This window comes from Crocodylus siamensis, chromosome 8, assembly GCF_052110815.1.
Source record: "Crocodylus siamensis isolate JL-2025a chromosome 8, ASM5211081v1, whole genome shotgun sequence".
Classification (NCBI taxonomy): Eukaryota; Metazoa; Chordata; order Crocodylia; family Crocodylidae; genus Crocodylus; species Crocodylus siamensis.
In genome coordinates, this window is record NC_143402.1 from 38578823 (window position 1) to 38605078 (window position 26256).

The 26256-nt window shown below is 44.6% G+C and overlaps 1 protein-coding gene and 1 long non-coding RNA gene across 5 annotated transcripts; one reads left to right on the top strand and one right to left on the bottom strand.

Moving 5' to 3' along the window:
* The first annotated feature begins 984 nt into the window (after nt 1-984).
* On the top strand, nt 985-25916 carry TNMD (tenomodulin). Its single transcript, XM_090060978.1, has 7 exons — nt 985-1297; nt 1446-1574; nt 14115-14255; nt 15666-15767; nt 19963-20116; nt 21532-21704; nt 25279-25916. The coding sequence occupies exons 1-7, from the start codon at nt 1094-1096 to the stop codon at nt 25486-25488; spliced, it is 1113 nt and encodes a 370-aa protein (XP_089917104.1). The 5' UTR covers nt 985-1093; the 3' UTR covers nt 25489-25916.
* Nucleotides 6398-21600, bottom strand: LOC149858269 (uncharacterized). Of its 4 annotated transcripts, XR_016443960.1 has the most exons (5): nt 21473-21600; nt 20180-20256; nt 10108-10226; nt 9493-9581; nt 6398-8785 (listed from the first exon to the last, which is right to left on the bottom strand). It is a non-coding gene; the product is annotated as an uncharacterized LOC149858269 (long non-coding RNA). The 4 variants fall into 4 exon arrangements; XR_016443959.1 differs by having other exon boundaries at nt 6398-9581; XR_016443958.1 differs by having other exon boundaries at nt 9493-10226.
* Nucleotides 25917-26256: the final 340 nt, after the last annotated feature.

Consider the following 26256-nt stretch of genomic DNA (forward strand, 5'->3'; position numbering starts at 1 on the left):
AGATTTCTAATCAATACAGAGGGCATTCAGTAAACTCCTTGGGCCCATCTGCACTGTCTCTGCTCTCCCTAAGCAGTAACACAGTAAAAACACCCCTCCCCACATACTTACTCCTATTCCATGTGCCTCAAATACTGAAAAAATGCTGCTTTATCAGAACACCTAAGAAGAAGATTGATACTGAATGTGCCCTGGGCAGACATCAAACTGTTGGCCACATTACATTTTTTTTCAGCATTGGGTGCATAGGGAGCAGGGTGTGTTCTCTCAGCATCACCTCCTGGCACACCTGGGGGCAGAATAGCCACACGCTTTTACATCATTCCTCCCCTGTGCAGCCTTTGTGTGCTTCACTGGGAAAATCCCCCAAAACATCCTCCTGTAAGATCATCACTTGCAGCATAGAGGGACTTCACCAGTCTGCTGGGATATGGTCTGGGAACCAAGGAGTGCCAAGGAGATTCCACAGCGAAGACAAAATAAGTGCACAGGTTAGCTGCACCTTTTGTTCTGTGCTGCATGCCTCCAAATTCCAGGCAGGAGAAGCATTCGAGGCACACTGCCAGGGTGAACTCCATCTTTAGGTTTGCACTGAGGTTCAGCCCCAAGGTAAACCCATGTCCTTTGAAGTCAGGGGAATTCCATCATCTTCTTACACCAGAAATGTGTGACCCTTGTGCTGTCAGATGAAAGATCCCCAAATAGCAGCTACACTCCAGTGCCTCTCCAGTAGGGCTGTGGCAAGAGCATGCTCATTTCATCCACCCAGGTGTTAGGCATGAGGGAGTACTAAAGGAAAACTGTCTGCATTAAGGCACTTAATGAATATCTGATGGGATATACAGCTGGAAAAGATAGAGAAGAAAAGAAAGCAGAGGGTGTGAAGGGGGAGAGGGGAGTGAAGGGGCCAGGAATTACTTCTCTCTAGTTTCAGTAAATGTATAAAATTCTCAGATGCTGCAGAAGCAGTGAAAGCTGCTGCATTTGATCTTGCCCTTAGTCACTCTCCTAGTCCATAAGGCAACCACTTGCCCTTATACCCTTCAATGCCAGCAAACATTCACTCTTAAGCTGATGCACTATATAGCCTCCTATGGTAAAGCTGGCTTTAGCATGTCATACTGGAGTCATAGTAACAGAGAGTTTCTCCCTGCTGGCATGTGCAGCCCAGAGCTTTTGTAACTCCACCTCAGAAGTGGTCTCTCTGTCGTCTCCTCACAGTGAAAGAAGAAATTTTCAGTTAGAGATCATGGAAAAGAATTCTCAGGAGAAACCTGAGGACTGTCACTTTCTAGATGTAAGTTAATGATTTTCTTTACCAAAACAGAATTTCCCATATGATATTTATTACTTAGGACACAATAGCAGTCTGATATACATGTGTTTTCACCATTTCTTGGAACGGTAAGCAAACCACTTGATATTGTTATTCTGTAATTACTTAGGCAGAATCAACTAAGACGAGAAAGATCTGCAAAAGATGCAAGATCTGCGGACCGCTCTGCATACTGGTGATTTTTCTTGTTCTGATATTTTTTGGTGTCAGATATTTCTGGAACTCAGCGCCTAAAAAAGTGAGTAAATATCCTCTGATCCAGTATTTTAGAATACCGTTTTTGCATCCTAAGAGCCAGCAATCACTCTACTAGTTTCCACCCATCAGAACTGCTAATTCCACACCTAAAAATCTAGGCAAGATTGTGTTAAAAATTTTATTACACAAAAAAAATCAGTGCTCTTTTTTATAGTTTACATGGGGTTATTTAGACAATGTATTCTTTTCAGAGTTGATAATCTCAGGGGATGGGATCTTTTCCATAAAGAGTTAAAGTTACTTAATGTCACTGGCAACAAATTTTATGACAAGTAAGAAAATATTTTCCATTTTATTTGAATTAACTTGCCAGAAACTGAGGGAAAAGTCATTATGTCACCACATAAAAAGGAGAGAAAGCCAGAATACTGCAGTGATTGATTGTCATGGATTATATTTCTTACTTTAACGTGTCTGAAATATAAAGGGATGGTGAGACAAATTTTCTCCTGGAGGAGGGGTTTCTGCTAACTGCACTGTGTTAGCTTTTCCCAGGTTCCCAAACCTGCAGAACTTTTACATGCGTTACGTCTAGTGTAGTGCAAGGTAGATTGAAGTATAGTTTCATCAAGGGTCAAAATAACCCCTGGTGTAAGGCTCTTCTGGCCCAGTATTTTTCAGTTCCGCTGGGTAATTCCACTTCTATGGGAATATCATGCTTGGGCATGTGTTTGCAGTTTGATTAGGTGTTCAGATAGCAATGCCTTAAAAGCCATTTGTTGTGAAGCCAAAGAACTTGGGACTGGCTGGCTGCCTTCCCTCCCAACACAATTCCTTCTCACACCATTTTCCTATGCTGCCAATTAGGAATGCAAGATATACAACATCATCACAATTTTCTGTGAGCTACACAGTTTCAGTTCCTATCCACAGGCAGTGGCCAATGCCAGATGCTTTAAATGAAGGCCTAAAACACCCATGTTTTAGCCCCTGATGCTAGCTATACTGCACTGTGCAGTAACATTCTTTCCTGACCAGCATATACTCTGATGCATGAAGCTTACAAATCTTAGGGCACCTATACATGTGATGGACTCTGCTCCAATGCATGCTAATTAGCACCCTCCAGCAGCCTCCACTTCACATGAATTCAGCGTCCCTGCATTTCCAAATGGTGGCAGGGGCACTTAAACTAAAGCTCATCAAAAAAGCTTTAGTCAAAGCATGCCCGCTGCCATTTTGAAGCATGGGATGCTGAATACACATGATGCTGTGGGTGCTTTAATTGGAGCAGCTCTTAGAACCACTCTAATTAAAGCATCTCCTGCTCCATCCTGGAGCACATGTATAGGGCACATGCCCTTATTTTTTAAAACAATACAAGTTTTACAAACAGGAAAAATATAGACAAACAGAGATGCAGGAATTTTCCTATATGTTAGTGTAGCAGGCTTACCTTTTCAGAGCTTGGGTTAAGTCCCAGAATCAAGGGTCTGCTGTTCGATTGGTGGAGCCCACCCACCAATCCAGAGGCAGCACAAGGGAAGCAATGCCCACCCTTTTCCAAAGGGAGGGGGCAAGAAGCAACTGGACCTGGATGGGAACTGCACCAGCCGGGTCCAGAGAACTTCAGGGGTGGAGCCCCTCAAGAGTATAAAAGGGGAGTGTGCTCAGCAGGCTGGGGAAGAGATGCAGTGAGGGACTTAAGCTGGGGAGTTCTTCCCCAGGGGGGCAATAGGCCCAAGGCTCCTGATTCCACTACTGAAGGAGAAGCCTTGGGAGTGGTGCGAGAAAGCTTAGGCTGAGGACGGCACCTGGGGATGGTGCACAGAGACCCGACCCTGGGAGCAATGTGAGACCACTCAGGCACATCATGGTGCACAGAATCCAGGCTTTGGGAGTCGCAAGTGGCAGTTTGAGCCTGCAACCCCAGTGGGACACTGAGCCAGGGCCAGGGACATTTCGGCACACTGAGCCAGGGCTCTAGGAGCCACGAACAGAGGCTTGAGCCTGCAACCACAGAGGGCCGGCAAGTCCCATGGTGCACAGGGCGGTGCACAGGCCTGGGCCTTGGGAGCCGCAGCGGGGAGGCTCAGGTCCCTAACTCCGTCAGGCAGCTGGGCAGGGAAGTACGCAAGTGGCCCATGGAGAACCGGCCCTGGGAGCAGCTCAAGGCTGCTTGGGCCCCATATGGTGCACAGGTCAGTGCACAGAGAGTCAGCCCTGGGAACAGCTCAAGGTTGCTCAAGTTAGCCCTGGCTCTTGGCCGGATAACTAGAGCCCTATAGTGTGGCTCAGCATTAAGAGCCCTGGTGCCCCGAGCAGGGCCCAGGAAGGGGAGAGATCCATGGTGTGAGGCTGAGGAACCAGAGTCAGTGAGGGCTCAGCTCCCATAGGAGCTCCTTGGGTCCCCAATGTGGGGCTTACGGCCCAGAGGGAAGAACCCTCAACTTGAAGCCAATGGCTCCAGGAGGCCTGAGATGGTGTAGGGACCCAGAGGCCAGATTGACAGCCCCCAGAGGAAGGACTGTGAGTTGCCGGGAACGCGGGTCCTGCAGGGGAGGTGCCCCCGGGCAAGGGACCCTGGCAGGGAGTAGGCCTAGGGGTAGAAGACCCTATCCCATTTGAGGGACCAAGTGGTTGGAACCCAGATAGGGTGCGTCTAATATCTGGTATGGTTATGTTTCCTATTTGGTATCTATTGTTATTTTTGGTGTTATAGTTGGGTGTATTAATTCTGTGTAATGGGCTCTGCAAGGATGTCTTTATTAACTAACTCACTTGTGGTATAAACTTGCTGGATTGACTGTCCTGGGGTCCACCCCACTTCTGGGCCTGAGGCACAGGTACTTACCCAAATGCCCTCCCTAGGGGTGACTTCCTCCAACTAATAGACCTTTATAGGTATATTTGTATTTATATCTGTAATTATGTCTATCTTCAAGAGTTTTTTTATATATATATATGTATATGTATATATGTATATGTTGGTAACTCAATAAATTGTATATAGTTAAGAACTTTGGGTTTGGGCTAACTCTACAGAGGAAAGAGGGATCTGCTCGAAATTCTGGCATCCCTCTCACAGCACCCACCTCCTGCCTACCTGTCCCATCTGACTGAAAATAGGGCACACCCTTGGGTGTACCCGGATTACATTTGGATTAGGTCCCTCTTTGAAAATATAATTGCAGTGCATTTAATGTAAATTACAATTTACACAAAAGGAAGTCCCCTTTACCCTAACCAGTCTATGGCCCTAATTCACCTCTCCCATCTCTTCAGCAAGTGTCATAACCTCCAGGCCAGAAACTACTCAGTGCTGTCTCCTTGCTCTTTTGTGGGAAGGGTTAGGCATGAGACATTCTCTCAGATAATGATGATACCATAACTTCCATGACTGTGCTCCTTCCCAGAGAAAGCCAGGGTTGCACTCAGGTACTTGTACACAAGTGTGGAGGCTGCTCCCATGTGCTGTTCCAATGCACTTCAATTAATCAAATCTGTTAGAGCACGGTAGTTATCATGTTCCAGCAGCCTCCTATGTCTCGTGTATTGGTGTGCCTGCACTTCAAAATGGCGGAAGGAGTGCTTGAAGTAAAGCTTGTCAAATGAGCTTTAGTTCAAGCACCCCCACCACCATTTTGAAGCATGGGGATGCTGATACGCGAGACACTGTGGTGCTTTAATTAGAGCAGCTCTCAGAACCACTCTGATTAAAGCGCCACTCCCCCATCCCCCCCAGAGCACGTGTAAAAGTAACCTCAGTCCAACAAGCAAATGGATTTGTACTTCTACTCAGTCAGACATAAGTCCTCATCTCCAACTTCGAAAAAACTCACCAATGTAAGCCTTAGGCAGAGTCAGCGCATACCCACTGCCCTATAAGCTCAGCCCCTTTGGACAGCCCAAGAAGGAATCCTAGCTGCTTTGCCAACAAGGCACTTTGTACCTGCTTTAATCCTCTCACCATCACAAAGAAAATCCCAAAAGAGATACTGGCCGCATCATACATACCATCTCAGTAGAATGCTGTCTGACCCAAGGAAAGTCTCTGATGGGAGGTTGCTAGACCAGCTGGTAGAAGACATTGTTTTAAAAGCAATGTGAGAAACCAGGGTAGCATCCCAACTGTCCAATCACCCTGTAGGAGATGTGCAACTTAGGGTAGAGGGTTGATGTATGGCCTACACGCTGCTTGAGAATCACTTCCGTCCTAGTCTAGACACTGAAGTGGGCTTTCAGTTGTACATACACCAGCCTTGTGCCCTTTGTGCAGGGACAAGTTTTGTCTTGGTGGGTAGGCAATGGTGATAGAAGACACTGTGGGGATGGAGGGAAGGAGGACTTACATGAAGCACTTAACATGTGACACTTGCATCACTCATGTGGGCACCTGAAAAGCTCTTGCCAGCCTGGGGTTCCTTAGAAGCCTGGTCTTGCTTTTCCTATTATTTTACTTGACTGCATCTGTTTAAAATCAACAGCCTTATTCTGAGCATACATCTGGTGAAGATATTTTCATTCCATTCAGATCCCACACAGACCCTTTGCCAAGCAGTATGTTTATTTTAGAGTTCAGCTAAGAGCTCTGATATAACATTTGGTTGCACACAATGCTTCTGCTACTGGCTGAGGAAAGTTTGGCTCCTTTTTCTTTTCCTTGCCTTGAGAGGAATAACTCTTAGCATGCAGCATGACTTCAGCTCAGCAAGGCTGGTATACTGATCTCCTGGGGCCACCAGCTTGACAGTGTGGAATCAAGGGAGCTCTCACCTAGTCAGCCAACTCTTTCCTCAACAAAGTATCATGAACTGCTTCTGGGATGTGTCTGTCTCTGAAGAGGCTTGGACAGATGCAGAGGGGAGCAGTTTGTCTTCCTCCCTTTTAGGGATTGCTGTCTGCTACAATTGATGGTTGCCCTAATTCCTGCTCCTGCTTGGGTACTGTTAGGGGGATGTAATGAGGTGCATAATCACCACATGCAAGTCCACCACAACTCAGCCTCTTTTGAACTACCTGCATCTTGCCCTGACTCTGGCCAAAACTGCCTCTAGCACCCCCTTGTCTCAGCTGCTGCTGTAAAGCTGAAAGCACCTTTCCTATACTCAAGGAGAACCTAAGACAAAAACATATCAGACCTTTTGTCTAGGAGCCAGAGGAATGGATGACCTTAAAAAAAAGGTATGGTGAAGGTTTTGAGGACAAGTGATAAAGCTATTGATTGTGTCTATGGGTCTCTGGGTGGCCTCTCAGCAGTAATACATGAAGCCATGCTTAGATATAACCTTTCTGGACACTTGTCTGATGTACAGAAAGAACTGTGCTGATCCAGGAGAGGCCCAGGAGATAAAGACAGTTCTATGTGGGTGATGGTGCTAGAAGTTCCATCCCTAGACATACATGGCCAGTGGAACTCCACAGGAACAGGATTAGCTAAGATGTCTTAAGTTATCTGTAAAAAAAAGAAACCCCCCTCCAGAGTTCATACTCGTGTCCTAAGACCAGGTTTTCAAAGCAGAATGTGCATTTAGAAGGATGGTGTCACACCACTCAGGCTGAGCAGAGTCACTCTATCCTGACAAGAAGGATCCCACTTTCTAAAAATTTATTTTCTTATCATCAAATGGCCGCACACTTCTATGCTGCTGCCAAGACTTTATAAAGTCTCTATTGTTCCTCTCAATATATGATGCCTCTCAACTAAAGGGAGCATAAGCTGTTAACCCTTTGAAAAAGTATATTCTGCACACTGGCAGATTAAGACTACATTGAGGAATAAGTATTGATAAGTATTGATAAGTAGAGCATCCAAAGGGTTATCACACTAGGGAGTCAGCACTGCTACTGCAGCACAGAGAAATGATAGAGCTAAACTGTCCTGGTTTGGGGTGTTTAAGAAACACAGAGCAAAGGGTGAAGCAAAAGAAAACACAACATTAACCAAATGCAAATAGATGAATGCCATCAGGGATAGGAATATTACTTGCAATTATCCCCAGAATAAACAGCAGAAAATAAAGATACTAAAAAGCATTCAATAGAGGCCATTTAATATTGTGATGCAGTTATTAAATCATGTTGTTCCTGGGAGGAGGAGAGAAAATATCCTGATCTTTTAATTATTAAAACAATAGCGACCAGAAAATTAGAAGTTGTACTTGTACCTTTATGTTTCATTAGGATAGAAAATCAAAGGCTGAGAAATAAAGAGAGCTTCCTGCTTGTTTCCTCATGGTAGAGGGGCATCTGTACACACCATGGGGTTTAATCCTCATTAAATTAAATAGATTTATAAAATTTTAATTTGTTTATTTTGGAGTGTTGCATCAGTGTTTGCATCCACTAGGTTTTCAAACAAATTAAGCTTTGGAGTGTTGCATCTGTGTTTGCACGCACTTGGTTTTAAAGTGAATTTAGCCCCGGTCCCGGCCAGCACCGCAGGAGAACGGGACCGTCCAGCACTGCCTCCCAGTCCATGGCCTGCCATTCCATGCCCTACCTTGCAGATGTGGGAGCACACAGCCAACAAATGGCACAAGAAAAAAAAAAAGAGGAAGCAATTCAAAAGCAGAAGCAATTTGAAGGGTTGAGCTACAAAAAAGTCACAGCACCATCTGGTGGACAAAGGGGCTCATTACACATCTTTGAGTGCTTTTGTGTTTACACACAACAAATCCATGGACATGATGCTTTAATTTGTGGTGAGCCAAACCAAACTACATCTGAGGGGTTTCACTTTAATGTGCCAGAACTACTTTTAAAGCATCCGGAAAACACACTCATGCAAACAGTGATGCCGCTACAGTGCAAGAAAGGGCAAAAAATGTGGCGTGTACAAAGGCCTGTGCCCTTTGTTTAATTAGCATACAAAATCAAAGCCTGAGAAACAGAGGGAGTTTCCTGCCTGTTTCCTCATGGTAGAAATAGTGATTCTTTGCTTCTTTCATCTTGCTAGAAGAATTTAAAATGGCCCTAAAGTGAAGTTTCTTTTGGTTTTTGATGTTAAGGGTTTTTGTTTTTTGTTTTTTTATTTTTCACACAAACAGCTTTTTTCCCCAGGAGCTTTAGGGACATAAAATTGGTGTTAACAAAAGCAACAACAAAAAGACTCCATTTTAAATAGCCAACTAAACAGCCCTTTTCTCTCAGTTTCTTCAGTTTCTGTTTCTTATGAAGTTACAAAACAACAATTTCTTCAGCTGTCCATAGAGTCTTCCAAGAAAATCAAGACAGACGAAGCTTGAATTTCTAATATTTAAAAAAAATACATTAAGAGTAAAAAGAAAAATCCCATCCTGCTCCCTCTGTGTGACTCAAAAAAAGCACAGCAGTAATAATAAACAAATTATTCCCCTTTGTGGGATGCCTTAGGAACCATACACACACTTTACACATTAACATTGAATTAACCTGAGCCATTAGCCATTAATAACATTCCATTAACGGAACAAAGATGACAAGGTAAATAACAAAAGGTGATTATCACAATGCAAAGGGCTGCATCTGCACCAGATTTTAAAATTCTAAGACAATTCTCAAAACTATCAGTACCTTTAACCCAATTAAAAAGTTCACATTTCTTCAAATATCATGCAGCTAAGCAAAGCCTCCAAGTAGGTTATTGGCCATACTTACAGGGAAAAAAAGCATTCCTCTTAAATAGAGAGGGATTCTAAAGTAGGCCTACAGCATTTTTTCCATGGCTGATATAAAGCCCAGCCTGTAGTTTGTCAGCCAAAACAAGCAGCATACCAACAATTTCTAGTCTTTAACCCAATTCTTCCATACAATAAAATCTATCAATGTCTTCATAAAAACAAAACAAAAACCCTGTAGCTGGCTATGGAGAAATAGTCATGATTAGCTGGGAGATGCATTATATTCTTAATACAGTTGCATTTTTTAAAGCAGGATGCACAGTTGTCTACTTGTTACAGCATCTTCCTGGGACTCACCATATTTAGATTCTATTCCCTTCTCTGCTATTGGTTTCTGGGTGACCTCAGGTAAGCCATTTTCTCACTCTGTGCCTCGGTTTTTCCATCTATAAAATGGGGAGAATGATACTGACCTAAAGTGCATTCAAATCTACTGATGAAAAGTGTTTCACAAGAACTCTGAATTAATACTCTTATCAATGAAGCAAATGGCTGAACAAATGACTTTTTTCTCTCCTCAGTGTTTAAGGATCCTTGCATCATAGGTGGGCTGTATACCTGTAACCAGGAATGTGTTTAGAGCCAGAACTGCACAGCCTGGTGAAAGGCATTAAACCTGTCTGAAAGCAGCACTGATATCCCTAGTTGTGAAGCTAACCTGTTGCTGCTAATGTCACAATCATGAGAAGGTGTGAGCACAGAGAAAGGCCGCACTCCCAAGTGTTTACTCCATAAACAGCCTGAACATTTGACTTGACAACCCTGGAGGCAACACAGCAGTGCAGTATAAGCTTCCACACATCACCACTCAATGCCTGGCTCTGCCAAGGCTACCTGCACAATGCCAGGTTCAGCTGGTGGTGGTGTGTATAAGTGTCTACCAGGAAATAAATTGAGACCCTCCAAACTCACCTCACACAGGCCTGGCCTACCACAAGCTGATGAGGACTTTGTCACTGGGGATCAAGTTATCTGCCTGACAGGGAGGAGCTCGACAGCCCGTTGCCAGTCCGTAGGCCAGCCTGTCTTTCCTGTTAAAAAGAAAGATTAGAAGGATCATGAAAAGTACCAACTGACAGCCCTAGAGATACATGCCTGCTTTTATCCAGAGGGGAAGTACAGCACTGATAGCTGTAAAGCTCCTCGGATACCACTCCTGCAATATGCCTCAGACCTGAGCCAGAGAGGCTGCCTCCCAGGATGAGACTGGGAATTGGGCTTTGCCAGCCCTTGGCCACTCTGCTGAAGTCATTAACAAATTTTCAACCAGGCACCTCTGTCAGCTCTTCATTGGTCTCTGACTGAGCCCTTTACTCAAAGCTTCTCTTTAGTGAAGCACCGTTTGATCCTGAAAACAGAATCCCCAAGGCAACTCTGGTAGGATCAGCGTTATGCTTCAAATAGCATCTGCTGCTATTCATCCAGCAAGGGTCAGGCATCCACAGAGACAGGAGGGCTCCTCGTACCATCCGAAGCTAGCCGCAGCAGGTACCTGTGATGAGTAGTAGGAACTGTATCAGTGATGCACTGTTAACTCTGCTCACTCGTGTCCTGGTACAGGAAAAGTACGAGAGATGTGGCATACTGTTCTGTTGGAAGCTATAGATCAAAGAGTTGCTTTATAAATTTAACCACAGATAATCACAGACCTCGTTAGGGCTCCTCTCCTCTTTTTTCAAGATAAATGGAAGGAGAGGGCAACAGAAGCCACTGCCCAAGGCACCTCGCTGCACAGGGAAACCTTAGCAGCTGTGGAGGTATGAGGGGTTTCCTTGAACCTGGCTGGAAATGCAAAGGAGCTAAGTAATTGCTTGGTACTGTGGTCTGCATGAGAAGGAGAAAGCTGAAATAGCAAAAGAAAGAGTTTTTGGAAAATCCCTGCCGGGGGGTGCATTTCTTGGAAAGGCAGGCTGGACAGTGTGAGCAAAGGAAACTGCCCCTGCTTGATCCTCCCATGCCCAGGGAAACAGGGTCCTCTGGTTTCTGATGAATAAACAGGACAGCACCAAAGAACACTTGCTTCAGCAACAATTTCTCTGCCTAATGGAAACACCAGCAAAGCCTTATGTGGCAGTTAACTGCTCAGGTCAAACAGTGCATTCGTCAAAGGCTTCACTTGCAGTGCTGGCTCCAATTTTTAAAAAATCATGTATTCTGTTACCCAGTAGGCAACTTCAGCCACTGGATCACTGCAGTGCCCATCTTGCCTAGGATTCCTTTCCTTATAAAGTCTCCTTGTCTTCCTCCAGGCTGGACAGACAAATCAACAGCAGCTGGCAATGGTGCTGCAAGCTTAGGTGGAGTTTAAACCCCTCTGAGCTGAAACAAATTGAAAAGGAGAGCCCAGCCCTTGAAAGGCCAAACACAAGCAAAGTGAGAGCTTCCTCAGCCAAAGCTGTGGTGCACAAGGGGACTGGCTTCCGACAAATTTCAAGCAACTTCTAAGGAGAAAGGAAGAAGGAAGCATGCTATCAGCTGCACACTTGCTCCTAGAGATCCTGCCACTCCAGCCCTCAGCACCTCATACAAGTATCCCTCAGGGTGTTGCACCGGGCACTTTGGAGAGTGCAGCCTTCCATTACTAGGGCTAAGGGAGGGAAGCAGAGAGAGGACTGAATACATCCATACATCTAGCCTGGCCCAGCCCTGCTCCTCCCAATACAAGCATCCACACTTAGGTGTATTCAACAACCAATGTAAAACAGATTAACTCACTCCCTGCCAACCTGCACATACCTCACTCTGAGGCCTTCACTGCTATGTAACAGTTTGCTGTTGCAATGAATGTAGCTATGGGTTTGCTCCTATCAGCGGACTTGGTGGCAGAAAAACATCCATCAGCAGTCAGAGCTCCTGTTTGTGCACCCGCTGCAGGGGAACCCTTCCTAGCAGAGGTTATTTTATTACAATGCTGTATTGATTCTAAGCCAACCCTGAGTTTTCAGGTTCTGTTTTAGGAAAACAACTCTTTCCCCCTTAATATAAATTAATAACTACAGACAAAGTCCTTTAACTGCTACTGCAATCCCAAAATCCAAAAGAATCAAATAACCAAGCAAAAGATCCATAGGGTTAAATGCACTGAAATGCTAAAATAAAAACTGCATAGAAAAAAGGCTGATTGAGTATCTTTATTGCATGCACTGCAAGTACAAAGGTCTAGATTGTCAAGGGCCTGATTACATGCCAGCCATGTGGATAACTGGAGCGCAATTGTTATGGCTCTTTTGGAGGGAAAAAAGGAGGCATCACAGGCTCCCAAGGGCAGGGGTACAGTGGAATTCTTGTTAGAGCTACTCACAGCAATCTGCACAACACAGGACCTTGAGGCAGGGGTGGCCCAAAATGTTGAGCTTCCACTACATCCCCTGATTCAGGGATGGATTGGATTCCCCTTAGGAGCACAGGGCCTGGGCTGGCCAGTTTCCTAAGTCATCTCTCCCCTGCCCTTGAGAGCTAGGGCACTTGCATTAAAAGGAGGAAGGAGTTATCTAACTCCCAGACTTAGCACCCCTATGTCAGCTTGGAATGGAGTATCTCAGCACAGCACAAAGAAGACTTTAGCCTGTATAAGCTTTTGACCAGCCTACATCACTGCAATCCACCCTTGGAAAAGGTGCGGTATGCAGAGACAGAGTTCCAGAATGTATGGAGAGGCCCCTAGTGGGGACCTGAGGGATTAAACACTCATTTGAGCATTAAATATGAAAGAAACACTATTGCTCTGGCATTACTTTATTTAAATCTGCAGACATTTCACTAAATAAAATATGTGGGTAGCATTAACTGTACAGAGACAAAGACAATAACAACAATTGTTCCTTACTCCCTCACCACCCATTCACACTAATTTTTCTTTTCCTGAACCTGCTTTCACCTTCCTGGCACAGCCTGTCTTCTGGGGGACACAAGGGAAAAATGAAGCCTTGAAGCAAGCTTTGCAATCAAGGATGGGTTAAAACAAAGAAAGAAGTACGTTCTAGGGCTGCATCCAAGGGAAAAAAGGGAGTAAATACTGAGGTCCTTTGTTAAACAGGGAACCTTTCAAAGTAAAAGACACAATATTTAAAAACAAGCAGCAGGGAACTCTCTCATGCATTGCACAGTTGACCTACGGAACTCACTGCCACAAGATATTACTGGGGACAAGAGCTTAACAGTATTCTCAACAAAACATTATGCATGGAGCGTGGGAATGGAAACATCCACAGTGGCATGAAGCAAACTTTAACGCATTAAAAAGAGAGAAAGAGAAACTCCTCAAACTTCAGGGCATGAGCTACCTGCCAACTAGAAGAGCCAGTGAGAAACTTCCCCTATGAGCAGGCTACTCCATAACTATTCACCTTGGAGCTTCTTGCATCTAGGTTTGAAGCTGCTGGTATCAGACACTGTCAGCATCTGGATACCAACTAGATGGGCCCAAGCATGTTCTACTCTTCCAATTATGGTGTAACTCTGGAGAGTTTGAAAACTACCTTCTCCTACCATCTGCTGTTGGGAAAGACCAATACTGAGATGTTCAAAATCCATATCTGAACAATGGGGCATGATACTAATACTATTTATATAGGCTGGGGGCCTGATCCTGGACTGCTGACTCCAATAAGACTCCCAGTCAGGTCAATCTCTGTCTTAGGTTTCCTACATCTGTCTCAATGGGATGTAAACATGGAAATTCAGGGTATTTTGTCTCTACTCAGGGCAGGATTGTTCCCCAAATGAACCAAGAAGCCGTTAAAGAACCAGCAGACATTAGAAGGCAGAGATGACCTGGCCCCTTGGATTAATTGCATAGTAGCATTGTTATTACTTCAGGGAATACTACAGAAGCATACTGTAAAACTACTGTTTATTCAGTAAAAACTAAAAGAATTGGGTGCACCTGTTAGTCTCCATTTATTTACTCATCCTCCTAGATATATGACATGGAGCATACATTCTTTAGCAATGGTGAGAAGAAGACTATTTTGATGGAGATAGAGCCTCTAACAAGAACTGAGTCATTTAGAACTGGGAATGGCAGTGAGGAAATCTTGGAAATACATGACTTTAAAAATGTAAGTACAATTGTTTTTTGCTAAAGCATCTACAGCTGAACAACTAGAAAGTACAGGGGCGGGTCACAACACAGGAGTGCTTTTATCTCTATACCATTAGTTTGAATGCAGCATAACTTAAAAAGTTACTTCCTAACACAGGGGTGGGCAAAATATGGCCCATGGGCCAGATGTGGCCCACCAAGCCATTCTGTTCAGCCCATGGGGCCCCTAAAAATGTAGTAAATTAATATCTATCTGCCCCTGGCTGCCTGTCATGTGGCCCTCAATGGCTTGCCAAAACTCAGTAAGTGGCCTGCCGCCCGAAATAATTGCCCGCCTCTATAACAGTATGACCATCAGACGGTTTCTTTCAGTAACCTGTGGTTTTGGCCCAGTTTCTTATAAGCAAAAGTAATTGGTGCTCTGGTCCCAGTGACATGAGAAAAATCAAATGGGCTTCCCCATGTACTGTAGCCCTCCTGCACTGGGTATTAAACTTCAGGGCTGGGCTAGACAGTATTGGATGGGGGACCTCCAAGGATAAGATTTGGGATCTAGAGATCTTTATCTTCATGTATTTTGAAATAACTGATGAATAACCCTGAGGGGTAGATATACTACTCCATTAGACAGAGGGAGAAACTGGGGCAGGGACAGGCTTAAATGACCTGCCCAACATCACACAGAAGATCAAAGCTAGAAACAGAATCCAAGTCTTCCATTACTTTCATTGCCAGAGCAAGCTCTCAGGGACTTTAACTACTGCTTCCTCTTCATAATCATATTGTTCCCCCCAGGTGAATTCTTTCCAAGGCATAATTATTCTTCACTAACTGGCGAAGGATTCAATTTCACTGGGGCTACTTGGATGCTTAAAATGAAGCACATGCTTAAGGATGTTGGATTACTGTATATCCAATGTTCAGTGTTCAGTAAAATCAAACCCTAAGAGCAGTCCTGGATTGTTGCTTCCATAAGCCCTATGGTGGCTGCACTTGCTAAGACTGGGAAAACTATTTATACTTTGGACAGTGACATATAATATCCATGGGAAATAACATACAGTAAAATCTTCATCTGCTAGTCTAGCAGAAATTGAAGGCTAGATGTCCATAGATTTATAATGGCCATATTATAGTCTGCATGCATTTACTTATAACCACTAGAGCAGGTGACAGTTATAAGGACAAGAGGATTGGAGCAGAATTTTATGAATCCCTGCCTTTAGCCATTTGTAACTAGCCCTAATTCTCCAAACCCATACATTGCAACATCCCTTAGAAAAAAATCTTTGGTACGTCTTAGAACCATTGCTGGACAGAATCCTGACAAAAGAGTGAATAATCAATTACATTTTTATGCTGCTATTTAAGCTTTTGTATTTCCTTCACTTGACAGTCTGTGTGTATGTGGCTGTTATTGCTTTAGGGAATAACTGGCATCTTTTTTGTGGGACTACAAAAATGCCTCATCAAAACTCAGACTAAAGTAATACCTGAAACTACAGAGGTCGAGATACAGGAACTTAAGGTATGTAACTAAAATATTATAAAAATCTGCATAAGCTACTCCATGTGAAACTAACTTTGATAAATTTCTCTGGAAAACAGACTAGTATTCTCACTGGAATTCCATCTGCTCCATCCTTCCCTATGAATTTGCTACTAAAACATATGAGCACTGTGATGGTTTTATAAAGGTATCTTGTTACAGAGGCTTGTTGGAAAAATGAACAATTCAAAGACTGGATTAGACAGAAGACAGACAAAAATCCCCCTCAGCACAATACCAAAGACCAAGAACAATAATCCTGTTGTAGCCAAAAGGCCACAAGACAGCTCAAGATTAGCAGACACCAAGAATCAATCGAATCAGTTTTCCAGTAAGGATCTGCCTTGCTCTCTCTAAAGGATTTATACAAAATATGTGAATTAAAAAACCAGCCACATTTAGGAAATGTGATTCAGGAAAGCACTTAAGCACAGACAGAAATCTCACAGAAGCCAACAGAACTTCAACATGTGCTTAAAATTAAGCATGTGCAGAAGTACTTTTCTAAATCACAGCCTAATTCCTGAGGGACTCTCCTTCTAAAGCTTCAGAAACAGATTAGTTGGTTGTTTCATGAGACTCTAATAGAGCTTTTGCATTCTCATCATAAAAAAATGACTTTATCTTTAACAAGACATTAATCAGGATAGAGAATGGAGGTGCAAAACCCAAGGAGATACATTTAGACATAAGGTCTAGTAACATTTTTACTACAAATCTGCCTGGCTTTTGAAGAGGAAAAGCACACATGCAAATGCTGAGCAGACAGCCTTCCTTCCCCCACACTCTCCAAAATTTCTGCATCATCCTTTGGCAGCTGGTGATGCACAGTTTGCAGCAACAGAGGGAGAAGAAAGCCATTGAGAAGGTGAGACAGTATGGCACCGACCGAATCATGGATCAGTGCCCCATGTTTACTTCCCTGTTTCTAGGGCATTTAGTATTTCTGAAAACTAAAACTGGGACTTACAGGCCACTTTAGAATAGGATTCAGGATGAACCATAAATAGATTAAATAGATTGCAAATCCCAAGATGCAGTGAAAAGGGCCATGGAGTAGGAGTTAATACATTTAGAGTACAACCCGAAATCTCAGTTAGGCTTATCAGAAGAATGTCCTCCCAATACACTCAAGAAATGGCACAGACAGGGACTCTTTTGGTCAAGACATTGTATCCAGCCCAAATGGGGGGGCACAATTTGAAGGAGGGAAAGGGTGGGCAGGGAATGCAATTTGAATGATGGTGCCAGTAAGCTTCTGGAAAACTCCATGCACTTTGGGATTGTGTAACAGCTCTGAGTAGACAATGCACTATACGGCTATAAGCAGCAGCACAAAAGTACACTGCATGGAAATAGAAATCCAGTTTCTGAAGCCCAAATGGAATCCCTTTATTACTGCACAAACTCTGTGCATGAAACTCATCCCACTAAATACCCTTTCAGTGGGGAAAAATCTCCAAGGCCTGAAAAATTTTACAGTAGAATTCAGGTGTGCCAAGCAGGACACCATGCCTACCATGCAAAATGGATAAAGGATCCATTTTTTACTGTGTTCAGTTTTCCAGGAAGATGTAGGTTTTCATGCTTAATCTGACCTTGGAGGTGATGCCCTGCCACAGCCAGCATCCTGGTCCTCATCTCCAGTCTCTCTCAATACCCTGGGAGCCAGATCAGACCCTTATTCCTTAGCTAATGGTAAGTCATCACCAAGGGAGACATATGTCTGGTGTGCAGTGCCACTGCATTTCTCCGCAGAAAACAAGCAATGGCCATGGCAGATTACAAATGTTACCAGCATGGTCAAGGATCAGTGCTTTGGTTTGCAGTCCACTCCAAATCAGGGCTGTGTAAGGACTGATACAGTCCCAGAAGTAGTTGAACACATCCAATCATTCATGCATTTAATTGCACAAACTCCCTGCATTATAGGGAAGTGCTGTTTTCCAAATAGACACTGATGAGAGTAACAGTTAATGCACATTAAATCTAATACCTCCATTGTGAGGTACTAAAAAAATGTGCATTGGCCTGACTTAATGCTCATTAACTAATGTGTACACTTTTTAAGTGACATTTAATGTGCATCAGCGTATTTTAATGTGCATTAAGTAAAAAGCACAGCGTTTTTTTACATGATGCTTTAATGCGCATTAAAATAGAATCATAGAATCAATGAGTGAGAAGGGACCTAGACAGATCATCTAGTCAGACCCCCTGCCATGGGCAGGAAGGAGCACTGGGGGCAGGAGGGGTCATAAGACCCCAGCCAGGTGCCTGTCCAGTCTCCTCTTAAAGATTTCCAGGGAAGGTGAGAGCACCACCTTCTGGGAAGCCTATTCCAGGCTCTGGCCACCCTTACAGTGAAGTACCTTTACTGCTTAATAGGTAAATGTGCATTAAAGCGCACATGTAGACATGCCCTAAGTGACTTTCTCCAGGTCCTGAAGGAAATGTGTAGTGGAGCAGGGAACTGAACCCAGTATCCCCAGGTCCCCATCCACTAGACCAGGGGTGGACAAAATGCAACTTGTGGGCCGGATGCAGCTCACCAGGCCATTCTATCCAGCCTGCAGAGCCCCTAAAAATGTAGTAAATTAATATTTGTCTGTCCCTGGCTGCCTGTCATGCGGCCCTTGATGGCTTGTCAAAACTCAGTACGCAGCCTTCTGCCCAAAATGATTGCTCACCCCTGCACTAGACCATCTTTTCTAATATCACGCCACCCAACACAAGATCCATCACCAATGTTACGAAGGTTTAGAGAGGCTTTAAACTTTTTTATTGGGAATATATAGTTTTATTTCTCCTCCAACAAGGCCAGGTTCTTTTATGAGCAACAATAATGACAATCATTAAAATCATTATAAAAAAAGTATGCTGCACATTAAAACATCATGTTTTTCAGGTCTGGTGTCCTCGGCACTTCCATATCTGTAAGTGAAGGCTAAGCATTTCCATTAGGAAAAGGGAAGTCACAGGCAGGCCTTTGTAGGGTTATATAGTCAAATATTGGACCTTGGACCTGCTTAATATTGCTTACACTGAACCTTGAGCACGTGTAGAGATGTGGGGGAAGGTGAAAGGAGGAAAAAATTCTCTCAAAGCTGTTTGAAACTGCTTCCAGATTTATAAGGCATGGAACACTTTTCAGAGATGGATTAGCTGGCAGCAGGCAGGAGGTACACTAGAATTCATTACATGGGCCTCAATTTGGGTGAAGGAAGTGAAACCTTTTTTATTCTATAACAAGACTTTTTAGTTAAATGGAAATTTTAATGGAAAAAAAAGTCAGGTAGTCCTCAAATACTGTCAAAAGGAATGTTTTCTTTTGAGTTTTGCCAAAAAATAGTTTTTAGTTATTTAGATAATGTTTGGTGGTAACCAAAAGATTTAAAAAATATTCTACACAAATTAAACACCTTCACAAAACACATTTAATATTTAAAAATCAGTTTTCCAAGTAGCTCTATGTTTGTTCCATAATTTACTTTTTGGATACCACGAACATGCAGAAGTAGAACACCAGGGTTCTCCATATGCACTGCAGTTTGCTCAGTGCAGTCCAATCCAATAATCTTTTTATATCATCTTTCATAAAATCTGAATGCCAAAAAAACATTACCAAGCAATGTAATATAGGGGATGTGTACATTACACAAATCAGAGCTGCAAAGGCATCATTCAAGGAATAAATTAGTGCTTGATCACAAAATCAGGAACAGAAGAAGAGGGAAATTAAGAGGCAAAGAAGAAAGCAGATGTTTTAATCTGAAGTTTGAAATGAGTTGGAGAAGTGATGAGGTGGAAGGAGGCAACTTCTTTCAGATGGCAGGAGGAGAAGGCTTTGGAAGTGAGATTGTGCAGGGGAGAGGGACGGGGAGAAACTAGTACTGGACAAACAAAGGAAGTACAGAAAGCAACTAATTTGCTAACTCTCATTCAAATCAGGAACAACTCTATTGGAATTAGTTGGCATTACACCAGCAAAAGACCTGAGGTCAAAATTTGCCTATGAAACACAGTGGACAAAATTCCAGAGCTTTAAAAGCACAGTGCAACCTCTGAACTGCTCTAACTGGTTAAGGCAGAAGCAAGGGAACCTAAGGAGTTTTAGAAGGGGCATGAGGGTTAAAATCCAATATGTCAAATTGAAATCACATTCATTTTTCAGGGAAATGTCATTACAACAACCTACTTTGAGCAATCCGTGGTCTGGATTCCAGGAGAAAAACCTATTGAAAACAAAGAGTTCCTAAAGAACTCCAAAATTTTTGACATTTGCAAGAGTGTGACCATACACTGGATCCACCCAACTTTGATAACAGGTAAAATAGTCCATTTCATCCTTCCTGCAGCATGTCCCCCAAGCTGCAAATGCCTTAACCTACCCCTCTCTCCAGGAACAGCACTGTGTAGTCAACAACCTGTTCTTGTCTTCCCTTCCTGAAGTCTTGCTTGCTAAGACCTGGCATGGAAAAAGTTTTCACAGATGAGTTGCAAATCACATAAATGAATATAGACAGGTCCTTTGCTACAGCCATGACAAATCAACCACTGTTAGAGCTTGTCAGGCCTTTTGCCTGCAAAAATCCAATCTGTCTTTCACTAACAGCCCTCCACCACCCTGCCTTCTGTGGAATGGGTTCAAACATAACAAAAATAAAGCATTTGTTTGTTGGTTCCTTGCAGGGGACAGTGCCAAACAGTTGGAATAGGTTAAGGGAAAGCAGAACATCTAGACTTTGTCACTATGTGATGTTAGACAACTCACCTAACGTGTCAGTGGTTGTTTCCCTTCTGCAAAATGATAATTCATTTTTTAAAACTCTTTGAAAGCCTCAGATGAAAAAGTATTAGCATACTGGAAAATAGTATTACATTATTTAAAAAGAGAACAGGAACTTGTGCTTGCACTGATAGCTTTTAAGAGTCTGGAGGTGAAGTAGAAAGACAGATGTTCTGCTGACAAGTCCAGTTAAACTGCAGCATAAAAATATCCACTGCCATGTAATTTAAAGCAAATTCCACCCACAAGCCACCTGACTGTACCACACTGTGATGACATCAAACATTGCATCACTGGAACAAGTTTCACTTGGCTGAACACCTCACAGGTAGCATATTTTACCATTTGGGTACTATGAGTTGATTCAGCCTTTTACATACATCACGTTGTCCCTTGAGAAGGGGCCAATATTGATGGAAATTATACCTCTACATGTCATTCAGCACCAATGCACACACCCAAAGAACACCAGTCTACCCAGCTGCACTGACACAGATTACTATCTCTTAGTATTTAATTTTCCATTTGAATTACAAAGTAACTTAATACTGTCTTTAGAGCCTAAAAAACACCTGCTTGCTGCACTTAACAGAAAAAATGTGGCCACTGAGTTCCTGAGTTAAGTCCTTTTTGTCTTGCTGTTTTCCATTGGCCATTATTAGGCCTCACAATTGGCATATCTGTAGCAGTGCAGGCTAATACCATTGTGGGACCATGAAGAAATGGGGCCTGGGTGTAAAATCTAAGACCTGCATTTACACTTAGTTAAACCTGTGTAATGCCAGCTCTCAGTGAGGACCAATTTCTTCCCCTGCTCATTATCATAGCAACACACCAGCCATGTTTTCTCATTTTCCAGTTTGTATTTTAGAGGAACACACCATCCACAGCTTACCTTCCTAAGATCTTTCCTCAGCAGTTGCTTACAATGATTGTTTGGGCTGTTGCTTTTAGCTCCTGAATTCCATGACTTTGACAATGCTGGGGAAGATGATGTCCAGATTCCTGTAAACAAACAAGACTGGGACAAGGAACAGAATAAGCATCATGTGGATAAGGCAGCAAGGCCAGGGGCAAAACGCCAGGCTCGGCAGCTGACAGAAGAGGATCTTCCTGTAAATGACTATGTGAGTCCATGGGAATAACTACTGAGCAACTGTCAGTATCTAACAATGGGGCTGAATTTGTAAAGAAAGAATGTTAGACTATATAATATGGCCTGTTTGAAAACCTGTCTCTCATCTCCCTGCCTGACATAGGACCCTGAACTATCTAAGAGAACGGTAAGCACTTCATTGAAAGACGAATCCCAATAAACAAGGATGAAATGAATTTGATGTGGAGCTGTAATACCAGTTGTTTAGCTACTGAAACGTAGTTAGCTCAGAGTAGATCATAATAGTTGGAATAATTCATCATTAACAAAATAGAGGTGTTGCTATCCTCTATCATATTTCATAGTTTCTAGGGTCGGAAGGGACCTGAGTAGATCATCTAGTCCAACCCCCTGCCATGGCAGGAAAGACTACTTGGGGTCAAACGACCCCAGCAAGGTGTTCATCTAACCTCCTCTTAAAGACCCCCAGGGTAGGAAGCAGCAGCACTTCTCTTGGAAGTTGGTTCTAGATCCTAGCCACCCTGACCATGAAGTAGCGCTTCCTGATATCTAGTCTAAATCTTCCCTCTGCCAGCTTGTGACTGTTATTCCTGGTCACTCCTGGCAGTGCTCAGGAGAACAGGGACTTCCCCAGTGCCTGCTGATCCCCCCTGACTAGTTTATAACAGGTCATCCCCCCTCAGCCTTCTTTTGTGGAGGCTGAACAGGATCAGGTCCCATAGCCTCTCCTCATAAGGCCTGCCCTGCTGTCCCCTGATCATACGAGTGGGCCTCCTCAGGACCCTCTCCATGTTGTCCACATCCCTTTTGAAGTGCGGCGCCCAGAACTGGATGCAGTACTCCAGCTGCGGCCTGACCAGTGCTGCATAGAGGGGGAGGATCACCTCCTTGGACCTGCTCAAGATGCATCTGTGGATGCACGACAAGGTGCAGTTGGTCTTCCTGACTGCCTCCCCACACTGCCGGCCCATGTTCATCTTGGAGTCAATGATGACTCCAAGATCCTTTTCTGCCTCTGTACTGACGAGAAGGGAGTTCCCCAGCCTGCAGGTATGGTGCTGGTTGTTCCTCCCTGGGTGCATCACTTTGCACTTGTCTGTGTTGAATCCCATCCTATTCTCATCCGCCCACCCCTGTACCCTGTCTAGGTCCGATTGTAGCGGAACCCCACTGCCCACATCCCTCCATGTCGAAAAGGACGCATCCACCACCACTCTCTGGGTGCAGCCCTCCAGCCAGTTGGTGACCCAATTGACTGTGTGGGTGTCGACATCACAGTCCCCCAATTTCTTAATAAGAACAGGGTGAAAGACAGTGTCGAATGCCTTCTGGAAGTCCAGGAAGACTATGTCCACTGCTACCCCTGCATCTAATGATTTGGTGATCTGATCATAGAAGGCCACCAGGTTGGTCAGACAGGACCTGCCACTGATGAACCCAGGTTGGTTGCCCCTAAGCATGAAATCCCCTGCTGGCCCCTCGTGGATTTGTGCCAGCATAATTTTCTCGAACAGCTTGCCTAGGATCAAAGTAAGACTAACTGGCCTATAGTTTCCCGGGTCCTCCTTCTTACCCTTTTTGAAGATGGGAACCACGTTGGCCCTCTTCCAGTCCTCTGGCACCAGACCAGAGCACCATGAGTGCTCATAAAGCCATGCCAGGGGTCCTGCAATGACCTCACCCAATTCCTTTTGTACTCTAGGGTGGACATTGTCTGGACTGGCTGACTTGAATACATCCAGTCCCTCCAGAAGCTCCCTAACTAGTTCCTCTCTAACCCTGGGGCCTAGGTGTGCCTCCCCTGGGGCCTGAGGGGGGCTCAGTGGGGGGGCTGATCTGGTCCCTGCTTAGGAAGATGGAGGCAAAGAAATCGTTAAATATGTTGGCTTTGTCGTCTGGTGTGACGACCAAATTTCCTAACATGTCCTGCAGGGGGCCCACATTACCCGGAACCTTCTTTTTACCCCCTATGTATTTAAAGAAGGACTTCTTATTGTCCTTAATCCGGGTATCTAGTCCCAATTCCATCTCTGCCTTGGCCTTCCTGACTGCCCCCCTGCAGCCCTGAGGAACTGCAGTATAGTCATCCCTGGTGATGGCCCCTCCCTTCCATTGGGTGTGCGCCTCCCTTTTAGCTAGGAGACATTCCCAGATGCTTTTGGTGACCATGGGGACTTGTGTGCCCTCCTGCTCCCTTTGATCCATGTTGGGATTACCTCCATTTGGGCTTGGAGGATCGTCTCCTTGAGGAGCAACCACTCTCCTTGGAGACCTGGCTCCCCTCCCCTCTGGGACCTCAGTGCTTCCCTGACTATTCTGCTTAGCTCATTGAAGTCTGCCCTCCTGAAATCTAGGGCTGCTGCCTTGCTGCAGGCCTTTGCCACCTTGCGCTGGATGGTGAATTCCATCAGGCGATGATCACTGTCACCCAGGTGGTGGAGCACCCGCAGCCCCTTCCCCAGGTCATCTCCCGTGGCCAACACCAGGTCCAACAAGGTGTCTCCCCTGGTGGGGCTGTGCACCTCCTGGGTTAGATGGATGTCCTGCATTCTGGCTAGGAACCTATGTGAGCGGTCAGACCTGGCTGACTGCTCTTCCCAGCAGACGTCTGGAAAGTTCAGGTCCCCCATGACTACCACATCCTTAGACTTCGCTACCTCCGTGAGCTGACTTAAGAATTCCTGGTCGAGCTCTTCTCCTTGGTTGGGAGGTCTGTAGTACACCCCCACTGTTAAGACCCTTTCCCCTCAACTGCCTTGTATTCTAACCCAGAGCACTTCAGAGTGCCCCTCCTCTGAGCCTTTGTTAATTGATGAGGATGGGTATTCCTCCTTAATGTAGAGTGCCATGCCCCTACCTTTTCTTCCTATCCTGTCCCTCCTGTACAGCCTATAGCCCTTGACATTCACCGCCCAGTCATGCGTTGAGTCCCACCATGTTTCAGTAATCCCCACTATGTCCGGGCTGGTGTCAGCTAGCAGGAGGGTGAGTTCCTCCTGCTTGTTTCCCATTTGACCCAGCAGCTTAAGGAATAGGAATAAAAAGAGGTCCAACAGACTGCTACTCAGGAGACCTCAGGGGCAGAAGGGGTCAGTTCCTGGGTCAGCCAAAGACCGCCTGTGTGAGTCACAAAATCTGCACTCTGAACCTCCAAGCTGTAAAATAGGGATAACACTTCCCTGCCTGTCAGTGATTTTGTGAGGCACTCAGATATCGTAGTAATGACAGCCCCATACCAAACGACTGACAGGACATCGTAAGAAGCAATTTTGCTTGTGCAAAAATTCCCAAACACTCAGCATCATCATATTCCCTTCTTCTTCTGTCTGCTCAGTGCTGTGCTCACATTGCTCTCCTTAGAGCCACATTATAGCTATCCTACATGAGCTGGATTTACTAGCTGCTGCTCTCTCTCAGAAGTACCAAATTCTGAGGGATTGCCCAGTCTACCCACTGGGCCATTTGACTAGATGCTAAAGGAGCAACATGCCAGCAGGAACATGTCAGCAGCAGCTCCCTGAAGATGCCTAGACCCCCTTCAGGGACTCCTCCCTCACACTTTCCTGCTTTGTTTCTTCTTCCAGTCAGAGAACGGACTCGAGTTCCACCCGCTGTGGGATGAAAGGGGCTACTGCTGCGCTCGGTGTCGCCGGGGCAACCGCTACTGCCAGCGGGTGTGTGAACCTCTGCTGGGGTATTACCCCTACCCCTACTGCTACCAGGGAGGAAGGGTTATCTGCCGAATCATCATGCCATGTAACTGGTGGATAGCACGCATGTTAGGGCGTGTATAGGGATGCTCACAACTAGCAAAGCAATAGAACTACAACAGATATATGCTCTCACTGTAGAGAGGAAACTGCAGCCTCTGAGCACTTGCATGCTACCTGTATTCTAGCCTTGCCATGTTACAAGTTATCTTGTATTACCAGTAGCTAAAGCATAGGCCATTAACTGCTTGATTACAGCTGAATACTGCACCCTGCCCTGAGCAAGAACAGCCAAAAGTCCTCTGCCATCAGCAGACAGTACCCGGAGGGTTGACAAAAGCTATATTTCATGGGTTGGGTTTTGTGCTGAGCGGTAAGAAATGAGACAAACAATAAACACATTCTTTGACTGATTGCAAAGGAAACAAAGTTGTTTGGTGGCAGTCCATGATACTGAATGGGCTTGAAAGGTGATCTAATTGTGCAGCTCCGCGCCTGGCTCAGGTGACAGGTTGCTGAGTGGGTTCAGCTAGCTATGGACAAAGGTTCCATATTGCTCCCTCTTTAGCCAGTCATCACCATTCCTAGAAATGATCCCTTTACAACTTACAGGCTGACAGGCTATACCACTGACAAATCTCTAGAAGTAGAAATCACATGGAAAAGACTCTTGTAGGATTACCAGGGGCCATTAGTTCAGCCTAAAACCAGGTGCTGAAGGAAAAAGTGCTGATGGTTTGAAAGTTGGCGCTCTGCCCACTACAGTCAGCACCAAATCAGTGTGTCATCAACACAGTGATCACAGATGCTGAGCTACAATAGTTGCTACCTTTTGGATGAGATCCAAGAGCA